At 44.8% G+C, this 22571-nt stretch overlaps 1 protein-coding gene across 6 annotated transcripts in view; it reads left to right on the top strand.

The window, feature by feature from the left end:
• Cradd (CARD and death domain containing adaptor protein) overlaps window positions 1-22571 on the top strand; it is a 196740-nt gene that overhangs the window by 12852 nt on the left and 161317 nt on the right. The window contains exons 4-6 of one of the 6 annotated variants that reach the window (XM_076554658.1): window positions 13867-14073; window positions 15245-15548; window positions 17675-17725. In XM_076554658.1, the coding sequence (XP_076410773.1) occupies window positions 15251-15548; window positions 17675-17725 (349 nt within the window). In that variant the 5' untranslated portion in view covers window positions 13867-14073; window positions 15245-15250. Of the gene's footprint in view, window positions 1-13849; window positions 14090-14121; window positions 14231-14719; window positions 14941-15244; window positions 15549-17674; window positions 17726-22571 lie in introns of those variants that run through there. The other 5 variants (XM_076554659.1, XM_042263466.2, XM_042263470.2 and 2 more) reach the window with 5 other exon arrangements.

Below are 22571 nucleotides of genomic sequence, written 5' to 3'. Positions count from 1 at the left end.
TGTGGGTCTCTGCATCTGCTACCATCAGCTGCTGGAGGAAGCCTTCCTGATGACCACTGGGCTAGGGACCAATCTGGAGTTCTGGAAGCTAGCTTATCCTCTCTGGTCAAGCACGGGACTTCTGCCTGAGTTGTGGGCCATGATTTATATTGGTATTTACAAAAGACTACTGCAGAATCTAGAGAAGAATGGTAAGATGTATGCTAAAAATTTTCTTTTGAAGTACTTCGGATTGAACCCTGGGGCCTCATGTCTGCTAAATATGTGCTCTACCCCTGGGTTACAACTTCAGCATATTTTAAAGAGAACGACTTTCCTATTTTAACATGTTTATGTATACTTTTTCATGCTTTTTTAATAAAAGGACTGAATAGAAAAAAAAAGAAGAAATGGAAAAAAAAAAGGCATGACTGCTCCTAGGTGTGGTGGAGGAGAAAGTTTATTGAAGATAAAAGGGAGAGCATAGCCAGAGGCAGAGACATCTGGGAGAGTCCAGAGTGAACGTGACCCTGAGCCAGGGCCACGTAGGAAGAGGGGGAAGGAGACAGGGGAGAGCCAGGAGAGTAAAGGGTAGTGTCTTGGTTAGGGTTTCTGTTGCTATGAAGAGACACCGTGGCCACATCAACATTTAATTGAGGTGGTAGTTTACAGTTTCAGAGGTTTAGTCCATTATCATCATGGCGGGGAACATGGCGGTATTGTATGATATTTTGTTTGTCATCTTACAAATAAAGCTTGCCTGGAGATCAGAGGGTGGAGCCAGCCACTAGTTAACCATAGAGGCCAGGCAGTGGTGGCTCACACCTTTAATCTCAGCACTTGGGAGGATCATATCTTTGATCCTAGCACACTGGAAGTGGAGACAGGAATATAAAGGGGGTGGAGACAGGATCTCACCCTCCATTCAGTCTGAGGATTCGTAGAGACAGGATCCCCACATTCAGTCTGAGCACTGGAAGTTTCTGATGGCTGGCTGCTCTGCTTCTCCGATCTTTCAGCTTTCACCCTGATAGCTGAGTCCGGGTTTTTATTTAATAAGACTAATTAGGGTCGTGTTTCATGGCAGTGCGCAGGCAGACAAGATGCTGGAGAAGGGGCTGCTACATGTTATTATGTAGGCAACAGGAAGTAGACTGACTCACTGGGCATGGCTTAAGCATATAGGAGACCTTAAAGCCTGCTTCCACAGTGACACACTTTCTCCAAGAAGACCACACCTCCTAATAGTGCCACTCCCTTTGGGGGCCATTTTCTGTCAAACTACCACAGGTAGACAAAAGAGGCTGGGTAACCAAAATGGCTGGGTTATATAGGAAGGGCAGTTGGGGGGAGGGCAGCTCAGTCCTGGGCTGGAGAAGTTTAGGGTAGGGTACAGGGTATGCTAGCCAGGTCTGCTTTGATATGTTAAATAAGCACTTCAGTTAACCATTGGTCCCAGGTTTGAGACCTAACAAGGGCCTCTACTTCACATTGCATTGGGCCCCATGAATAATGTGAGTGATAGCTTCTGACTTTTACATCTGTTGTGCTTAAGAAAAGTTGTCGGTAAGCAGTGGGGTGGTTGTCTGGACAGTTATGACGTGCTGGGTTGACTGGGCTAAGGGATGCTCAGGTAGCTGGTAATGTGTTATTTCAAGGTGTACCTGTGAGGGTGGTCCTGGAAGAGATTAGCATTTGAAATCAGTAGACTCAATAAAGAGGATGGGCTTCAGCCCTAGGGTGAGCACCATTCAGCCCTGGAGAACAGGGATATAAGAGAAAGATGGAGCGGGAGTGAATTCCGTCCTCCTAGCTGGACCCTCCATTTTCCTGTCTGTAGATATCACAGCTCCTGGTTTGCAGGTCTTTGGACTACACCACTTAAAAACTATCTAATCTGCCTTAGTTGTAAAATGAGCCGAGAGCAGAATCTCTCTTACAGTAGTTGTGAGAAGTGAGGGTAAGCTACAGCTGTTAAGTATGAAGACTTCAATAGATGTTAGCCATGTAAGGATCTGTCTTTGTTAGCTACTGCTGTGAAGAGACATCATGACCATGGCGACTTTTACAAAGGAAAACATCTAGTTGGGGCTGGCTTACAGTTCAGAGGCTTAGTCCATTGTTGTCAGGGCAGGAAACATGGCGGCGAACAAGCAGACACGGTGCTGGAGAAGGAGCTGAGAGTTCTACATCTCGATCTGCAGGCAGCAGGAAGAGGCTGAGCCACTAAGCCTGGCTTAAGCTTCTGAGACCTCAAAGCCCATCTCCAGTGACATTTCTCCAATAAAGCCACACCTCCCAATAGTGCCACTCCCCATAAGCCTATGGGGCCATTTTTATTCAAACTACCACAGTATCCTAAAGCCCTCGGCTCACTTGAATCTTCAGTGGCTGAAGGGAAACATGTACATGCATGTATACGAGGTAATATACTTCATATGAGATGAGCAGGGGCTATGCAGTAAGAGTAGGTTTGAGTCCAGCTCTGCAGGTGACTAGTCATGAGTCCAGGTAGGTCTCTCATCTTGCCTGACAAAGGACACAATGCCCGTCTTACATAATTTTTGTGAGCCATTCTGGGTAACCTGTGGGGACACAAAACACCTAGGAACTTCTTCTTATTTGCCCTAAAGAGCACATGGAAAGGGTGAGACATTTTAATCTATTAGTTTCTCAGGTATTTTAAAGAGCTAAACCCTTCTAACTTAAAGACTCATAAGAGCAATGCCATGATCATGTGTTTTGTTACTCATGTGGGGGCAGGAAAGAGACCAAAGCATCGAGAAGCGTGTGTGTATATACACAAGAGAGTAGAAAGCATCACCTCCTGAAGATGTCTGCACTCCTCTGTTCATTCTATTATTCACAGCAGCCAAGGTGAGGAAACAGCCCATGGACAATAGTCATGGACAAATAGATCAACAAAGTGTGTATACATGCAATGGAATGCTACTATTCCACCTTAAAAAGAAGGAAATCCTGGGTTTGATACAATGGATGGAACATATGTAAAGTGTAGCAAATCTTCCTCTGTCCTGTCAGCCAGCTCCTAAACAATGACACAGAGACTTATTGTTAATTACGAAACCTTGGCCTATAGCCTAGGCTTGTATCCAACTAGCTCTCTTTTTTGTTTTGTTTTGTTTTTTTTGAGACAGGGTTTCTCTGTGTAGCTTTGGTGTCTGTCCTGGAACTCGCTCTGTAGACCGGGCTGGCCTCGAACTCACAGAGATTCGCCTGGCTCTGACTCCTGAGTGCTGGGATTAAAGGTGTGTGCCACTGATGCTGGGTCCAACTAGTTCTTATAACTTAAATTGATTTGCTTCTATTAATCTATGTTCTACCACGTAGCTTTAATTTTTTTTAACCTCTTTTCAATTTCTGTACATCTAGCTTGTTCCATGTCCTCTGGGGTCTCCTGCACACCAAGACTCTTCTTCCCAGTTTCTCTCTCTCTCTGCCTGGAAGTCCCAACTATACCTCCTGGCTAGATATTGACCTTTCAACTTTTTATTACACCAAATCACAGCACTACATCTTCACACAGTATACAAATATCCCACAACAGTGAAGTGAAGAAAAAAAAAAAAAAGTCAGACACAGACAAAGTCAACCACTGTGTGAGACACATAACAGACAGGAAAGAGTTAAGTCTAGCTTGACACCCATTTGAGCCATTCTTGAGCTGCTAAGCCATTTTGAACTGGTGGACAAATCTACAGTTGTGTGTCAGACGGTCAACCTGGAGAAGACAGCATGTGCAATGAAGGGAACTCCTCAAGGTCACTTTCACTTCCTTCTGCTGGGACGGGATCCCTGTCTGAGCACTTTCTACTTGATTACAGACAGTGTAAAGAAGGAAGTACAAGATATAGTATTTATCTACCCAGTACTCACTGGGCCTTGCAGCAGGGGTGGTATTGTGAATGACTGTTCACAATAAACAATGGTATTTTGCCTAGTGTAAAATTGGAGAGGATCCTCCCTCCACCCTCCCTTCTTCCATTCCTCCCTTCCTTCTTCCTTCCTTCTGTCCTTATTCCTTTTCTCCTCTGTAGCAATTCTTTCTCTGTCCTGCCAGCCAGCTCCTGAGTAATGACACAGAGACTTCTTATTAATTATGAAAGCTCGGCCTATAGATTGGCTTGTTCTTAACTAGGTCTTATAACTTAAATTAATCCATTTATATTAATATATGTTCTATCACGTGGCGTTACCTGTAGCATGAATTCTAATTGGTCTTAATAATAAAAACTCAGAGTCAGAGATATCAGGATAAATGCTGAAAGATTAGAGAGGTAAAGGAGCCAGCCACTAGAGACTTCTTTTTATTTATTTATTTATTTATTTATTTATTTATTTATTTATTTATTTATTTATTTTGAGACAGGATTTTTCTGTGTAGCTTTGTGCTTTTCCTGGATCTGTAGACCAGACTGGACTTCTTATCTCTACCAAATCCTCAGACAGAAAGGGGCCTGAGATCCTGTCTCCTCCCACCTTATCCTACTGTCTCCACCTCCCTAGTGCTAGGATTAAAAGTGTGAGCTTCTACCGCCTGGCTCTGTTTCTCTCTTAGATTGGATTAATCTTATCCCAGGGTGGCCTTGAACTCCTGATCTTCCTGCTTTCTCCTCCCAAGTGCTAGAATTAACGATGTGAGCCACCACCGCCTGGCCTCTATGGTTAACCAGTGGCTAGCTCTGCCCTCTGATCTCCAGGCTAGCTTTATTTGTCAGAACACAAACAAAATATCACCACAGTTACCTCTCTTCCATCTTGTACCTTCTGTTTCCTCTCCAGGTCTCCTGGTGTCTCCCTCACACCTAGATTCCTCCTCCTCTTCCTTTCTCTCCCCAGAAATCCCACCTCTACCTCCTGCCTAGCTATTGGCCATTCAGCTTTTTATTACAAAAATCACAGCATACACCTTCACACAGTGTACAAATATCCCACAACACTCCTCTTCCTCCTCCTCATCTACTTCCTTCTGTTACTTCTTCCTTGTATAAACCAGACCTCTCTATTGAGGGGTATTTGTATACTGTGTGAAGGTGTATTGTTGTGATTGGTTTACTAAAAAACTGAATGGCTAATAACTAGGCAGAAGAGGTTAGGTGGGACTTTCAGGCAGAGAGAGAAACTCGGGGGAATGAATTTAGGCACTTGGGGAACACCAATGAGACACTGAGGAAGTTGGATGTACAATATGGAGGAAAGGTAATAAGACGCAGGGCAGAAAGTAGATTAATATAATTGGGTTAATTTAAGTCTTAAGAGCTAGTTGGGAACAAATGTAAGCTAAGGCCAAGCTTTCATAATTAATGAGAAGTTTTCATGTCATTATTGGGGAGCTGGTGGTTCCAAAGAAAGTCCAATTACACTTCTCTGGAACTCATTATGCAGCCCAGGTTGCCCTAGAAGTCATGATACTCCTGCTTCAGCCCCTAATGCTTGGATTGAAAGCAGTATATCTGCATGATATTCCTTGAAGTTGGTTGTTATATAAATGAGAGAAATAACCAGTAGGAACATGTCTAGCTGATGCTGGTCATGTGGCAGGTGATGCTTCTGTGGCTGTGGTAGATCAATGATGGTATGCATCCTTGACATTCTTCACATGGAGAAGGGAGACCTGTTTCTCTTCTCCTTGGATCTGGGCTGTGCCAACTTAAACCAAACAGTGTGGCCGAAGAGACTAGCTTTGGGAGAAAACAGGCAGCCTCCACCTTAGTCTCGAGAAGCCTTGAGCGTCTCTGGCAGACAGCTGAGTAACCTATTGGAGGGAGCAGGCAGAGTGCCTGAGAACAGGTGGAGAAAAAGAAAGTCCAGACCAATCTAGCCTGTCAGCTGGCTCTGCCCACAAACAAGCACAGGACAGAAGCAGACAATTAACCTTAACAACAAATGCATAACTAATTCCCTGCCTCAGCAAACGACAAAGTGGAAGGGATGAGCAAACCTCCCAAGAGTTGCAAGGATGTTCCTTTTTACAGTTGTGCATTTTGTGTTCTGAGGTCACAGGGAAAAATCAATGAGGGTCATACCCTACAACCCCTCTTGCCTTTTCTCTTTGCAGAGAAGCTGAGCCCTCTCTACTGTTAGCTGTGGGGGCTTGTTTGGGTAGAGACAAACAATATTTCAATCCATATCACACTTCCACTCAACTGGTACTCTATGCGCCCAAGCATTTATATTCCCACTATCTAGGAGAAAAGAGACACACAGAAGCCGTTAGCACGTTTAATGGCTTGCCTCTTTTCCTTATTAATCCAACACCATTTTTGTTTTACTATTAGTATTCACTCTGTTCAGAACTGTAGACTCCCAATCTAGCTATCACACTGGCTGGATGCATGCCCACTTATCAGCACAAAGGGCAGGAAGAGAGAGCCCTCCTTTTCTGGGCTAATGGCTGTATTTGCTTTTTATTAAGATGTAGCTGAGCTTTTGGGAGGATTGTTATCAGAAAGAACAGCTTAGCATTAATTATGCTAAAACAAAAATCATTATAGTTAGCAGTCATTGTCTAGGTTTTAAATGGACTTTATTAAATAACCCAAGATAAAAACTTAGATTGTTCAACTACATGGTACATTTACTGATAACTCATCCTGGCAGACCCGTGATGATGTAATTTTGCTTGGAGTGAAATTTTCAGCAGGATTCATGGTGAAGTTCTTTTGTGGTCAATGTGATGATCTAGTTGATAACAGTAACATTCAGGGACTTTTGTGGGCATGTAAAAATTTTTTCTGTATATTTATGATACCAAATTCTATGGTTTTCAAATATGTGGCTATATTCAAAACAGGTTTATACGTTCTTTGTTGTTCATTAAAAGAATATCTTACCACTGGGAGATGTAGCTCGGTAGTAGAGTGTTTCACCAGCATGCATAGGTCAGGGTTCAACTCCTGAGCAGCTAATATAAATGAATAATATCCTGCAACCACTGAGTTTCGTGTGCATTGGAAACATAAAACATCTTGGCTCATTCCCCTGGGGCCAGTGCAGCCTGCTTCTGTTTCCCTTCACTTGAACAAGAATCTTCAAGTTTGGCTGCTAAATGATTTTCATAAAATAACCCAGTCTCCTTTATGCCTGCTATTTGAGTTTTATAGTTAGCTTCTCGGTTGCTGCGATAAAACTGACCAAAAGGAGCTGGAGAGATGGCTCAGAGGTCAAAAACACTGTTTTCTCTTCCAGAGGTCCTGGGTTCAATTCCCAGCACCCACATGGCAGCTCATAGTTGTCTGTAACTCCAGGTCCAGAGGATCTGGCATCCTTACACAGACACACATCAATGCACATGAAATAAAAATAAATAAATTATTTTTTAAAAAACTGACCAAAAAATAACTTAGGGAGGAAAGAGTTTATTTCATCTTACCCTTCCAAGTGATAGCCCATCATTGGGAGTAACCAAGGAAGAAACCCAGAGGCAGGAGCTGAAGGCGAGACCACGAACGAGTGCTTCTCACTGCTCTGCTCCTCATGATATAATCAGGCTTTTCTCATACAACCCAGAACCACCAGGTTAGGGATGGTACTGCCCGCAGTGGGCTGGGCCCTCCTGAATCAGTCATCAATCAAGACCATGCCCCACAGACGTGCCCACAGGCCAATCTGATGGAGGCATTTCCTCCATCAAGGTTCTCTCCTCCTCTGTGACTGGTTTGTGTCGAATTGACAGAAACTAAGACGCACACTGAGGTCCAAGCTTTCTAACGAGTGAGACATGATGTCAGTCCAGTAGATCCTCAGTAGACAATTTAGCTATTAAAATGAATGTGCCATTTGGGGAACCTAAGGTTGTTTGTTACTTAGTACTTGACGGGGGTCTCAAGGGCATCTGATTGTCAATCTTTCAGTCCTGCATTTAGCTGCATCCCTAGAAAATCCAGCACCCAGGCTGTATTCTCTTGTGCAATATATGTTAATACCAGAAACGTTACTTGATGAATATTTCAGTATCTTATGCAAAGCAGCATGGGAAAACCCACTAATTTATCTGATATTTTATATCAAGACTCATTGGATAAATTCCTGCTTGAACCAGTTTCCAGAAAATTTTACTTGGGTACATATTGCCTCAGCTAGAGTTTCTATTGCTATGATGAAACACCATGACCAAAAGCAAGTTGAGGAGGAAAGGGTTTATTTGGCTTCCACTTACACGTTGTAGCCCATCATTGAAGGAAGGCAGGACAGGAACTCAGCCAGAATAGGAACTCAGACAGGGCAGGAACCTGGAATCAGGAGCTGATGCAGAGGCCATGGAGGGGTACTGCATACTGGCTTGCTCCCCATGACTTGCTCAGCCTCCTTTCTTATAGAATCCAATACCACCAACCCAGGGATGGCATCACCCACAATGAGCTCTGTCCTCCCCCATCAGTCACTAATTAAGAAAATACTCTGCAGGTTTTGCCTATAGCCCTATCTTATGAAGGCATTTTCTCTGTTGGGTTCCCTCCTTTCAGATGACTCTAACTTGTGTCAAGTCAACATAAAATTAGCCAGCACAACATGTCTCATATGTATCCATAGCATTTGAGAGATGAGATTTATCATAAAACCACAAATGCTCTTTTCCCTTTCTTTTAAAAATTTATTTTATGTGTATGAGTGCTTTACCTGCATGTATGTCTGTGTCCTGCATTCACACCTAGTGCCCTTAGAGGCCAGAAGAGGGTGTCAGATCTGCTGGAACCAGAGTTACAGAGAGCTGTGTTGGATGCTGGGAATTGAACCTGGGTCCTCTAGGTCACTGAAGCATCTATGGTTTCATAGCACTACTGGGTTATGATAGTGGTAGAAGGTGGTGCCTGCTGAGAGAGAGAGAGAGAGAGAGAGAGAGAGAGAGAGAGAGAGAGAGAGAGAGAGAGAGAGAGACAGAGACACAGAGAGAGACAGAGACACAGAGAGAGATACACACAGAGAAACAAAGACAGAGACAGATAAACAGAGACAGAGACAGACAGACAGAGACAGAGACAGAGACAAAGAGAGAGACAGAAAGAGATATGCGTACTTTCCTCTGTCAAATTCTATCTTTTTGAGGATGGGTGGTATGAAGAACAGAGACTGTATGGGATCCTATGCTATCTGTCAAGAAAATAACTAACGGAGGGTGTGAACTGAGGCACAGAACTTCTTCACTCTTTCATGACTGTTGGCCATCCCTTTACACTCTCCCGCTGCCACCTTGGCACTTCATTTCCTGCCTCTAATACCCCTTCTTTCCTTCCTCCCCTCCCTAAATTGTTGTATTGGGTTAGTCTTCTTCAGTCTGTGACAGTTTCTAGTTTTTCTTTGTCCCTCGTGACCTTGACACTCTTAAAAAGTTGTCAGGTACTCGGTAGAATTTTTCGCCACTTGAGTTTGTGTGATGTAATCTTCTAATGAAATGGTCAAGGTTATAAATGTTGGCAGCAATATTTTGGAGGTGAGAAGCCCTTCTTATTACATCAAAGCAGGTGACACTTACTTGACTTTTTGTTGTTATTTTTGAGACGAAGTCTCTCCATGTAGCCCAGGATGGCTTGGAAGTCATGATCCTCCTGGCCTATGTCACAGAGTGCCAGGGTTATAGCAGACTTCTGTGACTATCCTGCGCCTCTTCCAGGCATCCACAGGTGATGCTTTACCTTACTTGTTTAAGGAGGTACCCTAAAATCTTGTTGAATTTCTCACTCTGTCCCCCTTCCTACCTCCATCCACATTTCTTTTCTTTCTCTCCTTGCTTTTTTTTCTGTTAAATGTGTCACTTTTCCATTCAAGAATTTAGGAGGGCAAGGCAAGGTGGTACTCACCTGTAATCTCAGCTCTAGGGAGGCTGAAGCCAGGAGAATCACAAATTCCGGGTCAGCCTAGGCAACTTAGTGAGACCCCATCTCACAATCCCGATGTGTAGGTTTAAATCAAGTCCTCATCATTCTGTCCATCAATAAGACTCAGAAGTCAAGGGCTGAGTGAAAACTTCTAGCTCACAGAGGCTGAGTAGCAACTAGCTGACCTTGCTTTTTGGCCAGAGACACCACAAGAGACATATCTCTTCCTGAGTCCCAAAACAAAGAAAGCTTAGTCTAGTCTAGTCTCTAGTCACCACCCTTTCCTTCCTGTGCGTCGTCTCTATCCAAATTCCTGGCTTCTCTATGGCCATTTCTGGTCAGCTAGTCACTGGCTCTACCCCCTGATTCAAGGTATAACTTTATTGGGCAGTCTCAGGAGTGTTAGAATGTAGTCAAAATATCCCACAACACGCCTTCTCCTCCTTCTTATCCTTTTGAGACAAGGTCTCACTACATAGTCTTCTCTGGCCTTGCTATGTAGACCAATCTGGCCTTGAACTCACAGAGGTCTGCCTGCCAGTCTTGAGAGTGCTGGGATTAAAGGCATGCACCATTATGCCCTGCTTAGAGCTATTCTACTTAATTTCCAAACTCATGGAATGTTATCCTTCTGTTAAAATTTTTGAATTTTATTGTGTAATGGGAAAGTACGTACTTTTGTAGTTTGTAATTTATCAGTTTTTTTGTGACCTCATTCAAGATCTAGTTTTGTGATGATTTCAGAAGTACTAAAAAAAGAATCTGTTTTTTTTTCTCCATGACTTTATTTCCACATCTATGAAACAGGAAGAACCCAAATATCCAACTGTCAATGGATTTTTCTTTGGGCTACCCACTCACAAAAAATGACAAGGAGCCTTATTATTAATTATGAAAGCTCAGTCTTAGCTTAGGCTTGTTCCTAACTAGTTCTGATAACCTAAATTAACCCATATTTTTTAATCTATGTTCTTTTATGGGGCTCAGTTACCTCTACTCTGTACTGTCCATCCTGCTTTCTCTGTGCCTGGCTGGTGACACCACCTTCTTCTTCCCAGTGTCTTCCCTGCCTGGAAATCCTGCCTAGCTATTGGCCATTCAGCTTTTTATTAAACCAATCAGAGTGACACATCTTCACAGTGTACAAAAAGATTATTCCACAACATCCAACTTCTTTGACTTGTTGTTTTTTGAATATTGCAAAAGTAACAGTCAATTGAAAGACATAAAAATGCTCTCTCTCTCTCTCTCTCTCTCTCTCTCTCTCTCTCTCTCTCTCTCTCTCTGTCTCTCTCTTCAAATCCACAAGGAGTATATCTTGACATAAGTAAAAATCATAGGAGAGGGAAGGAGGAAAGAAAATATCACTTCTTCCTGAAAATCAGTTAGTTACCACTGGGTAATAGATGCTCGGTCCTCTAATTCAAGTTGACAGAGAGGGACTGGCCAGGGTGGTGGAGAAGCCACCTGCCATGATGATTCTGATAATTTGTTTCCTTAGAGGCCACTGATCTTGGTCATTAATATAAGTGAAGCTGTAATGTGCTACTGAGAAGAACCACTGTGTGCTTACTTGGGTAATGGTCCTCCACTAGGTTGTTGGATGGTGGTTCACTAGTCAGGCAGAGCCTATCAGATATCAGATATCACATTTGCCACTGGAAGAAGGATTTGATGTTGATGGGCATCATCCTAGATATCTAAGTCAGATCCCTAACTGATAGTTCCTCAGATTTTTTACCTTATGGTGCTGTGGAATAATCTTTTCGTACACTGTGTAGATGTGTCACTCTGATTGGTTAAATAAAAAGCTGAATGGCCAATAGCTAGGCAGGATTTCCAGGCAGAGAGGATGCTGGGAAGAAGGGGAATACTAGGAGATGCAGAGGAACAGCATGGGAAGTAGAGGGTAAAGATATCGGAGCCACACACAAAAAAACGTAAATTAATTGATATGGGTTAATTTAGGTTATAAGAGCTGGTTAGAAACCAGCCCAAGCTGTTGGCTAAGCTTTCATAATTAAAATAAGTCTCTGTGTCATGATTTGGGAGCTGGCTGGTGGGACAGAGAAAGACTCGATACAATAAGGATTCCATTCCCTTCAACATTAGCCTCAATTCTTATGCTGCTCTGCCCTCTTTTCCTCTCTTCTGTGAACTGTAGACAGAAATTACTGTCCTGCCCGTCAATTCCCAAATAACCTACATGGAGACTCAATATTAATTATAAATGTTCAGCCATTAGTTCAGGCTTATTACTAACCAGCTTTTACAACTTAACTCATTTCTATCAATGTATGTGCTGCCCCAAGGCTTGTGGCTTTTACCTCCACTCCATTTTGTGTGTCCGACTCATTGTCCATCTGGCTGGTCCACTCCTCTCTCTCTGACCTTCTTCATCCCAGCATTTTCTTTGTCTCAGGCTTTCTTGCCCAATCTCTTCCTGCCCAGTTATCAGCCCATCAGCTTTTTATTATCAATGGAAGTAATATATATTCACAGTGTACAAAAGGATTATTCCACAGTGCCAAACCCTAATGCATTCTACAGTTGCCTTCCCACCTCCTGGACAGCATCACCAATGTTTACCTTGTAGTCCCAAGAAAATTTCAAGTATGTCCAGACACTACAAGTCACCAAAATGTGTCTTAAACTTCAAAACAAACAAAAACAAACAAAACAAGCAAGAGCATTTATTGTGCTATATATTTTTCCTATGCATGTGAGAATTGTCACAGCTTGTTGTTGGAATAACTATGCCTCCTTTTCTCTCGAAGAAGGCAGGAATTCTCAGCTATTTGTAATCATTCAAAATCTCTGTTACTTATTTGGATGAAGACAGCAACTGTTGTTAACACGTATCCACCTTTTTCTTTTTAAGACAACAATTCTAGAACGAAAGATAATGAGGAATCCTCTGCGTAATTCAAGAATAACAAGAGTAGGAGGTGGCAATGGGGTGATTCACTAGAAATATTTTGGCTGCCACTAGAACAAGAGTCCATTCTATGTGATTGTATGGTGTACTGGAGAGAGCATGAAATCAGAGGACTTGGTTACAATTTAGGTTTGACTCTGTACTGGCTGTGAGATTTTAGATGATGCAATTGACTTTCCTGATTCTACAAACTGCAGCTATTTGAAATGCTAAAACAATTCCTACCACTTACGTAAAAACACTGCCTCTAAGATGGCCAGTGACTGCATAGAAACACCCGAGTCCATTAGCACTGTAAACTGCACACCCGACTGGAATGCTAAGAGGGAGATTTAGAACTCTTCATTGATTTGTTTTTAGAGTTCATCTTGAACTAGAGGTGTTGCTAAGTATTCCTTTCCTGTTGTCAAAAGTTTTTAGCAAGCCAGGTGTGATGGTGCACACTTTTAATCACTCCAGAGGCAGAAGCAGTCAGATCTCTGAGTTCGAGGCCAGCCGGGTCTATAGAGAGTTCCAGGACAGCCCCAGGACTGCATAGAGAAACCCTGTCTTGAAAAGCAAAACAAAACAAACTCTTTGAGTTGGAGCCCAAGACATGGCTTAGCTGTTAAGAGCACACACTGCTCTTGCAGAAGACCTGAGCTTGGCTCCCAGCACCCACATCAGATAGCTCAAACTCCCCGTACTCCAGGTCCAGGGGATCTGATACCTTCTTCTGACCCTGCCCAGAGACCTATCTATATTCATGCACGTTTGTACACACACGCCACACATACCCTACATTACAATAAAAAAATAGCAGATACATCCTTTTGTCATCCAATTAATTTAAAAACGAATTGGTGAGTTTATTGGTCACTTCATGTTATAAAATTAATTTGTGCAATGTGTGATTTTTACTGGTAATTGAACCCTGAGTTTAGCTGCTGGAGTAACTTTAGAAGCTGCCTATTATGTGTAAGCCTCTCATGGAGATTTTGTGTTAAGATTCAACGATTCATTTACTCTTTCATTTAGATAATCCCTGAGATTATTTAAACTACCTTTTTTTTTTGGTTTTTTTTTTTGTTTTTTTTTTTAAAGTCTAGGCGAGATTGTCTCTTTTACCCACAGCAACCATGGCGGAGAAAGCGTCAACCTGACCTCTTGGGCCCTCAACAAAGATGGCTACCACACTTCCTTCCCCTGCCCTCCACAAAGATGGCTACAGTACTTCCTGTCCAGGGCTTTTTGCCTGCAACAAAGATGGTGTTTGTGGTGCAGGTTCCCTGACAGCCTGGATTCCGGTTGTAGTCTTTTATTTATTTATTTTTTTTAAAGGTACGTGGTCGCAGACGTAAGTAACAGGAATCCATCTTCTCTCGAAATCCCCGCGCCGTGGCGACACCGCCCCTGCGCGGCTCTCTCGGCTCCCTCTGCTCTGCTCTCCGAGCTAGGCTAGGGTTCGGGTGGCGGAGCCGGGGTGCAGTGCCCCCCGGTGAGGATCATCCCGCGGGGTCCTGGTCCCCGATCGTCGCTGGTGGCTCCTCCCGTGTGTGTGCACAGCCGCGGGGTTCGGCTGCACAGACCGGGAGGTTTTCAAAGTTGCAAATGGAAACACGCGGCGCAGTGTGGACACCCCCCCCCCCCCGCCCCCCGCCCCCTCACCTGCCACCCCAGGGCTTTGCTGAGGCTTGTGCGGAAGGCTGGGATCGGGTGTCGGAAGCCTTTCCTCTCCTCCTCCCGGTTCCCCTCATTGCCAACCCCACAGCACACTAGCCACCCGCGCTCACTAAAGGTCCCGCACTGGACTAGAGACCCGGGCTCTGAATTCTTGGAAGGCATTCCTTCCTGTGACTGTGTTTATAAGGCTTATTGTAAAAGGCACACACACACACACACACACACACACACACACACACACACACACTTATTTTCTTGAGGGTGCTGGTCCTGTGGAGGGAGGTCTTATCTGTAGGAAAGATCCTTAAACCCACTCTTACCTCTGGATTGCGGTCTCCCCCTCCATTCCCTCCCCCCGCCCCCTCCCATCATTGCTGGGTCAGGGTCTATAAATGTCCCTGGTCATTTGGGCCTTTACTTCAGTGTGGGCGCTGGACTGACTGATGAATATTAAATTAAAATCCACTCTCCTCCAGCATGCGAAAATTAAACGCTGTTCTAGAATTCCCAGGGATTGCGTTTTAAGTAAGGTCTCAGATCTGTCTTCTGTGATATCTCTTACTGAACAGGGAATTGAAATGGGACCCCATCATGTGAAAAGCAGAGATAGAGACGGATTCCTAATGAGTGATCTTCACGATGCTGGGAAGTGTTTGCACTGAACTGGATTTGGCTTAACAGCCACATAGGGAACTGCGACTTGGCACTCTGCTAAGATGGGAAGATCTGAGTGACCTGGAGGCGCTTATTAATGATGTCGCAGCAACATTATCTTTAGGGGGTCCACCAGCGTCCCTGTAACCTGAGTGCGGATTTTGTTTCTTTCCAGGGAGAAATGGATGCCAGGGACAGGCAAGTGCTCCGCTCCCTGCGTCTGGAGCTGGGCGCAGAGGTACTGGTGGAGGGGCTGGTTCTTCAGTACCTCTACCAGGAAGGGGTTTTGACGGAAAACCATGTTCAAGAAATCAAAGCTCAAACCACAGGCCTCCGGAAGACAATGCTGCTGCTGGATATCCTGCCTTCCAGGGGCCCTAAGGCCTTCGATACCTTCCTTGATTCCCTCCAGGAATTTCCCTGGGTAAGAGAGAAGCTGGAGAAAGCCAGGGAGGAAGCCCCCACCGAGCTGCCTACAGGTAGGCCTCAAAGAGATCACTTCAACACCGCTCCGGGATTGTCGCAACTGTGCCCTTTGGATCGACAGTTGGGTGCTTTAGGGGGCCAGGGGTCAATGGCTCATGAACATGGGCAGGGAATTTGGACTGAGAGGGCATGGCATTGGGAGGGCAGGATGGGGAGGCCGTGTTGGGAAACTCCAGAGAGGAGAGGAAGGTGAACCCTGAGACGAGGTTAAGGAGGGAGCTCAGAGGTCAGTTGAGATATGCTTCCAGGGAAACCTGGCGAGTCCCTGGGGAGGCATGTCCTCATCGGAGAGCCAGGTCACTCTGAGCCCTTTGGCCACAGGAGCCATTTGGAAAGTGCAGGCGGGAAATCAGGCTTTGGCCTACTGATTTGTGGGGTGCCAGGCTGCCAGTCAGACCATGGGGGGCAGCCTCTAGGAAGGCATGCCCTGCACCTGTCCCTTCAGCCAGCCTATGAGGCCCAGGGGATTATTCTGAAGCCTGCTTTAGTCCGTTTGTTTGTTTGTTTTTTAAAGGCTATTGGCTTAAAATGGCCTTTGCAACTTCAGCTGTGTTCAGACACCTGAGGCATTTTACTTTGCAAGGGCTAAGTAATTGGGGGGAGAATCTCATTTTGCCTTTCCAGGAGAATTAGAAGCCATGGTTTGGAAAGAAACAGCATGGTTTGGTGCTGTGCGCCGGGTCTGTGAGAGGAAGGAACTGTGTGTACAGCCCTGTTCCCTTCAAGTCCTCCAATAAATACGACTTTTTACAAAGATTGGGGAACATAGGGCTGACCTGGAAAGGCTGTTTTTTTTTTTTGTTTTTTTTTTTTTTTTTTTTTAACGAAGATAATGGAAAGTTGATGAAGTCAACTGATCCAAACTGAATTAGCGTATTTCCAGAGCTAAGAATTCAACATTTTCTGTTTTTTTTTTTGTTTTTTGTTTTTGTTTTTAAAATAAAGATAGAGGTCTTCAGAATTTGTTGTTACTGTTTTTAAAAAAGTGACTGTAACAGAACCCACGCCTTTAGTCTCAGCTCTGGGGAGGCGGAGACAGGTGGATCTCTGTGACTCTGAGCCAGCCTGGTCTACAGAGAGAATTCCAGGATAGCTAGGACTACACAGTGAGACAGGACTGTAACTGGTTCATAAAAACAAAGCAAAACCCAAATGCTACCAGCAAAATACTTTTATTATTTTTTTGCACCACAGGTCTCATATTTTGAATAGTTTTGAGACCACATGTACTAAGTAATCATAATTAATGCTCTTTTCATTAATGGCATATATTTGAATATCTGACCAGTATGGGCCATCCAGTTAATTTAGAAAGACCTGGTAAACATCTAGTGAAAAATCTAAAAATATCTTTATTCCTAGGTAAAAATTGTCCAAATTTTTTTTTTTCTTTTCTCGAGACAGGGTTTCTCTGAGCAGATTTGGTGCCTTTCCTGGATCTTGCTCTATAGACCAGGCTGGCCTCGAACTCACAGAGATCTGCCTGCCTCTGCTTCCCAAATGCTGGGATTAAAGGCGTGTGCCACCACTGCCCAGCTTATGTGTTTTTTTGAAACAGTGAAAATATTGGCTTTTAAGGATCTCTAGAATTTTCAGCTTGGGTTGGCCTTAGAAAATTACATATTCCGTGTGTCTGAACAAAACCAGGGTAAAATATCTTGGGCATTCTTACCACTTTATTAAAGCAGAATATATATCATAGAGTCGGGGAGGTGTCGAAAATAATTTGTGCTTTTCTGGTATTCACTTAGAACAGTGGTTCTCAACCTTTCTAATGCTGCGACCCTTTAATACAGTTCCTCATGTTGTGGTGACCCCCAACCATAAAATTCATTCGTTACTACTTCATAATTTCAATTTTGCTACTGTTATGAACCGTGATGTAAATATCTGGTATGCAGGATGTCCAATATGTGACCTCCAAGGGGGTCACAGCCCACAGGTTGAGAACCACCGACTTAGACGGTCTTCCTGGCTATGTAGTTGGAAATGACAGAATAAAAGCAAACGCCTATCACTCTCAAAACATTTAGCTTAATTATGTGATTATTTGGGGCTTCTAAAAAGAGTTTGGTCATGAATCGTCCTAGAAATGTGACCCTCACTTTTCCCTCTTCAGATTTACTCAGAGAGCAAGAGAGAATTAAGATATCGTCAACAAATTATAAAAGTGAGTAAGAAGCTGAGGGAAAGTACTTCTGAAGTTTATTTATTTATTTTCAGTGTGGGAGTGTTTTGCCTGCGTGTGCGGATGGGGTGAGGTGAATTGAAGCCACTGACTGGCATCAGAGCTGAGCTGCCTTCTAAGCTAATGTCTCTGGAAAGAAGGCAAACAGAGCCCGAGGCCTCTTTCCTGGGACCTCGGCGGCGTCAGAACAGCAGGAATGGGCTTTGTAGCGGCTTACCTTATTTTTGTAAAGGCCCCTTGGATTTCGAGAACTAGATTCAAGGGAGAGGGGGTGTTTGTGAGATGTGCACACAGTAGCCTTTCCTTACTTTTTGCTCATGTTGGTTGTGGTTATTCATAGCATGGGTTTGGTGCCCTGCCCTTGGGGAGCCTTGAGAAGACGTGGCGAGGAGCGGCTTTCTCTTAGCCGAGTGGTTGATGCTTCCTCAAGAATGAACTAACTTTATTTTTCACTGGAGTTTTCTGCCTGGTTCCTCTGGCAGAGTCTTGGCTTTTCCCTTCTTTGTGTATTTCATTTCTGTGTTTCTTTTCTACATTTTGAGCTGCGTCAGACTTGTGTGTGTGTGTGTGTGTGTGTGATCTTAGTTATTTGCCTTTGTATATATGCTGAGTGTAAGTTTTTAGAGCCAAATTGAGTTGTATCTCATTCTCGACACTTCCAACTTCCACTCCTCAGCCAATCCTCAAACGTAAGAGAAGAAAAATCTACCCGAAATCTTCTGCTTATGTTTCTGAATTTCCTCAGGTCTCCCAGTCTCTATTTTAAACAACAAAGTATAAAAGCCCGAAACAAAAGAGGGTAGCTGGTTTGTGTTTCCTCCCCCCAACAAGGACTCTTACCTTTTAAAAGAATTCTGCCGATAAAATGACTTAATCCAACTTGGCACAGTGGAAGGAACACTTCTCAGCCCGTCGCCGTGGCCAAGGTCACACACTAGACATTAGATCAGCTGGAAGTCCTCTCTGGACTCTTGCTGGGTCACTTTAGGAGACAGGACCGCTCTGGGTGTGGTGAAGGCAGCCTGTGCCTGGTGGCCTGGCGTCTCCGCCGCAGCTGTCTCTAGCGCCCGAGCTAATCTGACTTGGGAAAGGAGCTGTTTCTGAAGCCATGGCCTCACTATCTGATGGGACCTAGTGTCAGCACGGTGGCGTGGCTGCTGGGCCACAGGACTCTCTGTTCTGTCTTGTTTGCCCTAGCCTGGCTGCGGGACTGCGTCTTGGCCATGGTTCTCTCTTAAACCGTCTACCTGGTGGCCCTGCCTTCCTCCTCAGCTTCCCTCTGGCTTGGGCTTTGTTTTTTCTCTCCTTCATCAACCAGATTCCTGCGCTGTGTATTCCAGCCACTAGCAAGAGTGACCGGTAGTTCTGCCTCCTGCCCAGGTCCTGAGCCTGGTTCAGTGGGCAGCTCCGAGGCTAGCCCTTGTTCCAACATTGCCTGACCTTCAGTGGGTCATCCCACTGGACAGGATGTCCTAGATTGCCTGGCTGTCCTCACTGGTGCTGTGTACCAGGCTGGCTTGCCCATCTCCCCTCTGCCCAGAGGCTCTAGGCCCAGCCTGTCCCTTGTGAGCTGGCCTCGAGTGACCCTGCTGAGCTACATCAGCTGCTCTCCTGTGAGGTGCATTTTGGCTCCGAGGTGTTACACACTGTCATAGATTTATTTGATTTCTGACTTGGGATGCGTAGGCTCTTCCAATCATGCCCGTGCACCAAAGCCTGCTCCACGTGAAAAGTATGGTGCTGATCTCAGTGTGTCCAGCCCGCGAGATTGTTCTGTCTGGTAGCCCAAGCATGATTATCATATAGTTCCTGCAGACTAAATACCATGGGTCTAACATGAAGGGCCTCCAGATAACAGAAGGCTCTCCTCCCCTCATTCTTTCAAACGTGTAGTGAGTGTTGATCACGTGTTAGATATTCATGCTGGGGCTAGAACACTAAACAAAACAGTGGACGTGGACATAGCTCACCGTGTTCTCCTGGAGGAACGTCAAGGGTGTGGGCAGATAGTTAACTAATGAAATTACTGTTTTTTTTTTTTTTTTTTTTTTTTTTTTTTTTTTGTGTGTGTGTGTGTGTGTGTGTTAAGGCCGTCAGGGAAAGCCTCAGCAAGCTTCTCTGAGGTGCCCACCTCACTTCTGGGACAGCGTAGATGGAGTGTAGCTAGGCGAGAGAGAGAGACTTCCCTCACACTAATAAATGACATGCTGTACCAGCGCAGGCTCAGGTCCTACCTCTTGTGTGCGAGACTTTGTATGGTTCTTAAGATGAATTTAGATAACTTGGGACATGGGATTAAATAATAGTGAAGCTATTATTGGATGAGAAGCTACCTCCTTGTTTACTTCTGTAGTGATCCAGGTAAGGATAAAGGTTGCATGCTTAAACCCTTGCAGGCAATGGAATTCTAACAGTGTTTGGTTGTGTCTCCCTACCCCCCAACACACACACACACACACACACACACACACACACACACACACACACACACACACAGTGTTTTCCTGCTTGCAGAAGGTGGCAGCAACATGGGAAGATGCACCGCCAGTGTTGTGTGGGTTAGAAGTAGCTTTTGGCTTAGACGTTGTCATAGACTCCTTAGATTTCTACCTTGGGATACTTCTCTAATCTCCTCCAATGACGCCTCCCAGCTGAACGTGCCGTGTTGAAGTATATGTTGTTTTCCCAGCCCGTTCTCTCTGGGCATTTGAGGGTGACTGGCTAGTGGATGCCATGGGGAGGTGGCCGGAACTGGTTAAGTTTATTGGTTTGCATTATGAAGTTTGTAACTTTTTATCTAAATACCGAGTTTCCTATTGTGATGCTCGGCAAGATGCAGCCAGACCCTGGTATTTGGAAGCTGGGAGGGAGGGAGGGAGGGAGGGAGGGAGGGAGGGAGGGAGGGAGGGAGGGACCCACCCAGGGAGGGACTCGCCCATCATTTTCTTTTCTCTGTGAAAACCGAGGCCTGGGAGATTAAGTCGGCTTGCTCATCATCACACAGCTAGTTGATGTAATTTACTGCCGAGACTGGAATCCTAGCCTACCAGCTCTTGATTTAAGACTTTTCCTGCCTCACAATTCTGGCTCCCCACTGGGTTTGAAATGGAACTGTCTTATGCCGTGGTGTTAATAAACGAAAGAGGCTTTTAAACATTTGTACTAATGTATTTTTTTTTATGTTAAGAGTAAAAATCTTCAAGATCTGTAAGTGTAGTGGGTTGAGAGTGTCTTCAAATATTTTATTTTTTATCAATGCTAGTTTGGATCCTCTACACGGGAGTCCTATAGTTCAGGACTGTGTCTTATCAGAGGCTTTCCCTAGCTTCTGCAGGGCTGACAAGTAAAAGCAGGAGACTTTTTATGAGCATTTATGGGACTGATGAAATAATGCATCTGCTGGCAGCTAATTGCCACTCTTTCTAGGAACGGCAGACCATGTGACAGGTCCTGCCCCAGCAGGGATGACTCCATTTCACTCTAAAAGGCATTTAATGCTCTTTTCTGCGGAGAAAGTCTGACTGTATCGTTTTCCTCTCTCCCATGGCTACATGGACCACTTGGCTGCCTCAGTCACCTGGCTGCCTTTGGTTGATTAACCCTGGCTGTGTGTTGGAATCACCTGAGGTACTTTTAAGAGTTTCCAGAAGTAGAATCCAGGCGGTGGCGTTAGACAGGTGCCCACTGACATGCCTACAGACAGACCCGGCACAGATGGCTTACCAGGTTCTTTTAAAACAGAGAGACCCTTGAGATCTGGCCAGCTGGTTAGGTAGGTGGCTCCTTTCTTACCATTGCTCCACAAATGTGGGCACCTCAGAACTATGAACTGCATGATGATGAACTGTTCTCGTTTTCAGTGGGGACGACATGGCCAGGTGGTAGGGACGGATACACAGAAGGACATTAGTTCCCAGATGCTTTCATTCCTCGAATCTCTTGAACACTCGCTGAGGGATTTCCCAGAATATCAGACCCCAGGCAGGTGTGACTCCACGGCCCACATTAAAATGTTGGGGATATACAGGCTAGAGGCGCAGAAGAACAAAATTGGAGGGATTTTTGATTTAGCTGTAGAAGTTGAATTTGGGGCTTAATTTTTATTGTTTATTCACTTTGTTTGGTTCGTGCAACACCCTGCCCCCGCCCGCCCATTCTTTGTGCTCCATAGATCAAGCTCTCACTAGTTGGAGACAGAACCTGCTGGCCAGGAAAGGGTTAGCTCAGACAGAACCTGCTGGTCAGGAATGAGTTAGCTGAGACGGAACCTGCTGGCCAGGAATGAGTTGGCCGCTGCTCTCAGATACACAGTGAGCCGAGGGTGGCTTGAAGGTGGACAAGAGGAGGCTGTAGTCATGGGGAGAGCGGACCCGGCTCGGCCTGTCCACATCTTGGGAGGCAAAGATCTTCTTTGTTATTAAAAATGAGTTTGGGGGCTGGAGAGATGGCCCAGGGCTTTAAGAGTATTTGCTGTTCTTCTAGAAGGCCTGAGTTCGTTCCCAGCACACATGGCTGGTGGCTCACAACCACCAGTGACTCCAGCGTCAGGGGACCCGACACCCTCTTCTGGCCTTCATGGGTACACACACACACACACACACACACACACACACACACACACACACACACACAGAGTTAGAAATAAAATAAAAATCTAAAAATCAACGTGATGCAGGGAGCCGGGACTGTAGCTCAGTTGGCAGAGGGCCAGTGTTGGAAGTCGTGAGTTTAATTTCTAGCGTTACATAAACTGGGTGAAGTGGGGGAGTGCCTGTAATTCCAGGACTGGAGAGGCGGAGCAGGCCAAAGGGTCAGAAGTTAAAGGTCA

The sequence above is a fragment of the Peromyscus maniculatus genome, chromosome 18, assembly GCF_049852395.1.
Source record: "Peromyscus maniculatus bairdii isolate BWxNUB_F1_BW_parent chromosome 18, HU_Pman_BW_mat_3.1, whole genome shotgun sequence".
In the NCBI taxonomy this organism is placed as follows: domain Eukaryota; kingdom Metazoa; phylum Chordata; class Mammalia; order Rodentia; family Cricetidae; genus Peromyscus; species Peromyscus maniculatus.
Note: the sequence above shows the minus strand (reverse complement) of the source record. Positions and strands in the feature narration are given on the sequence as shown.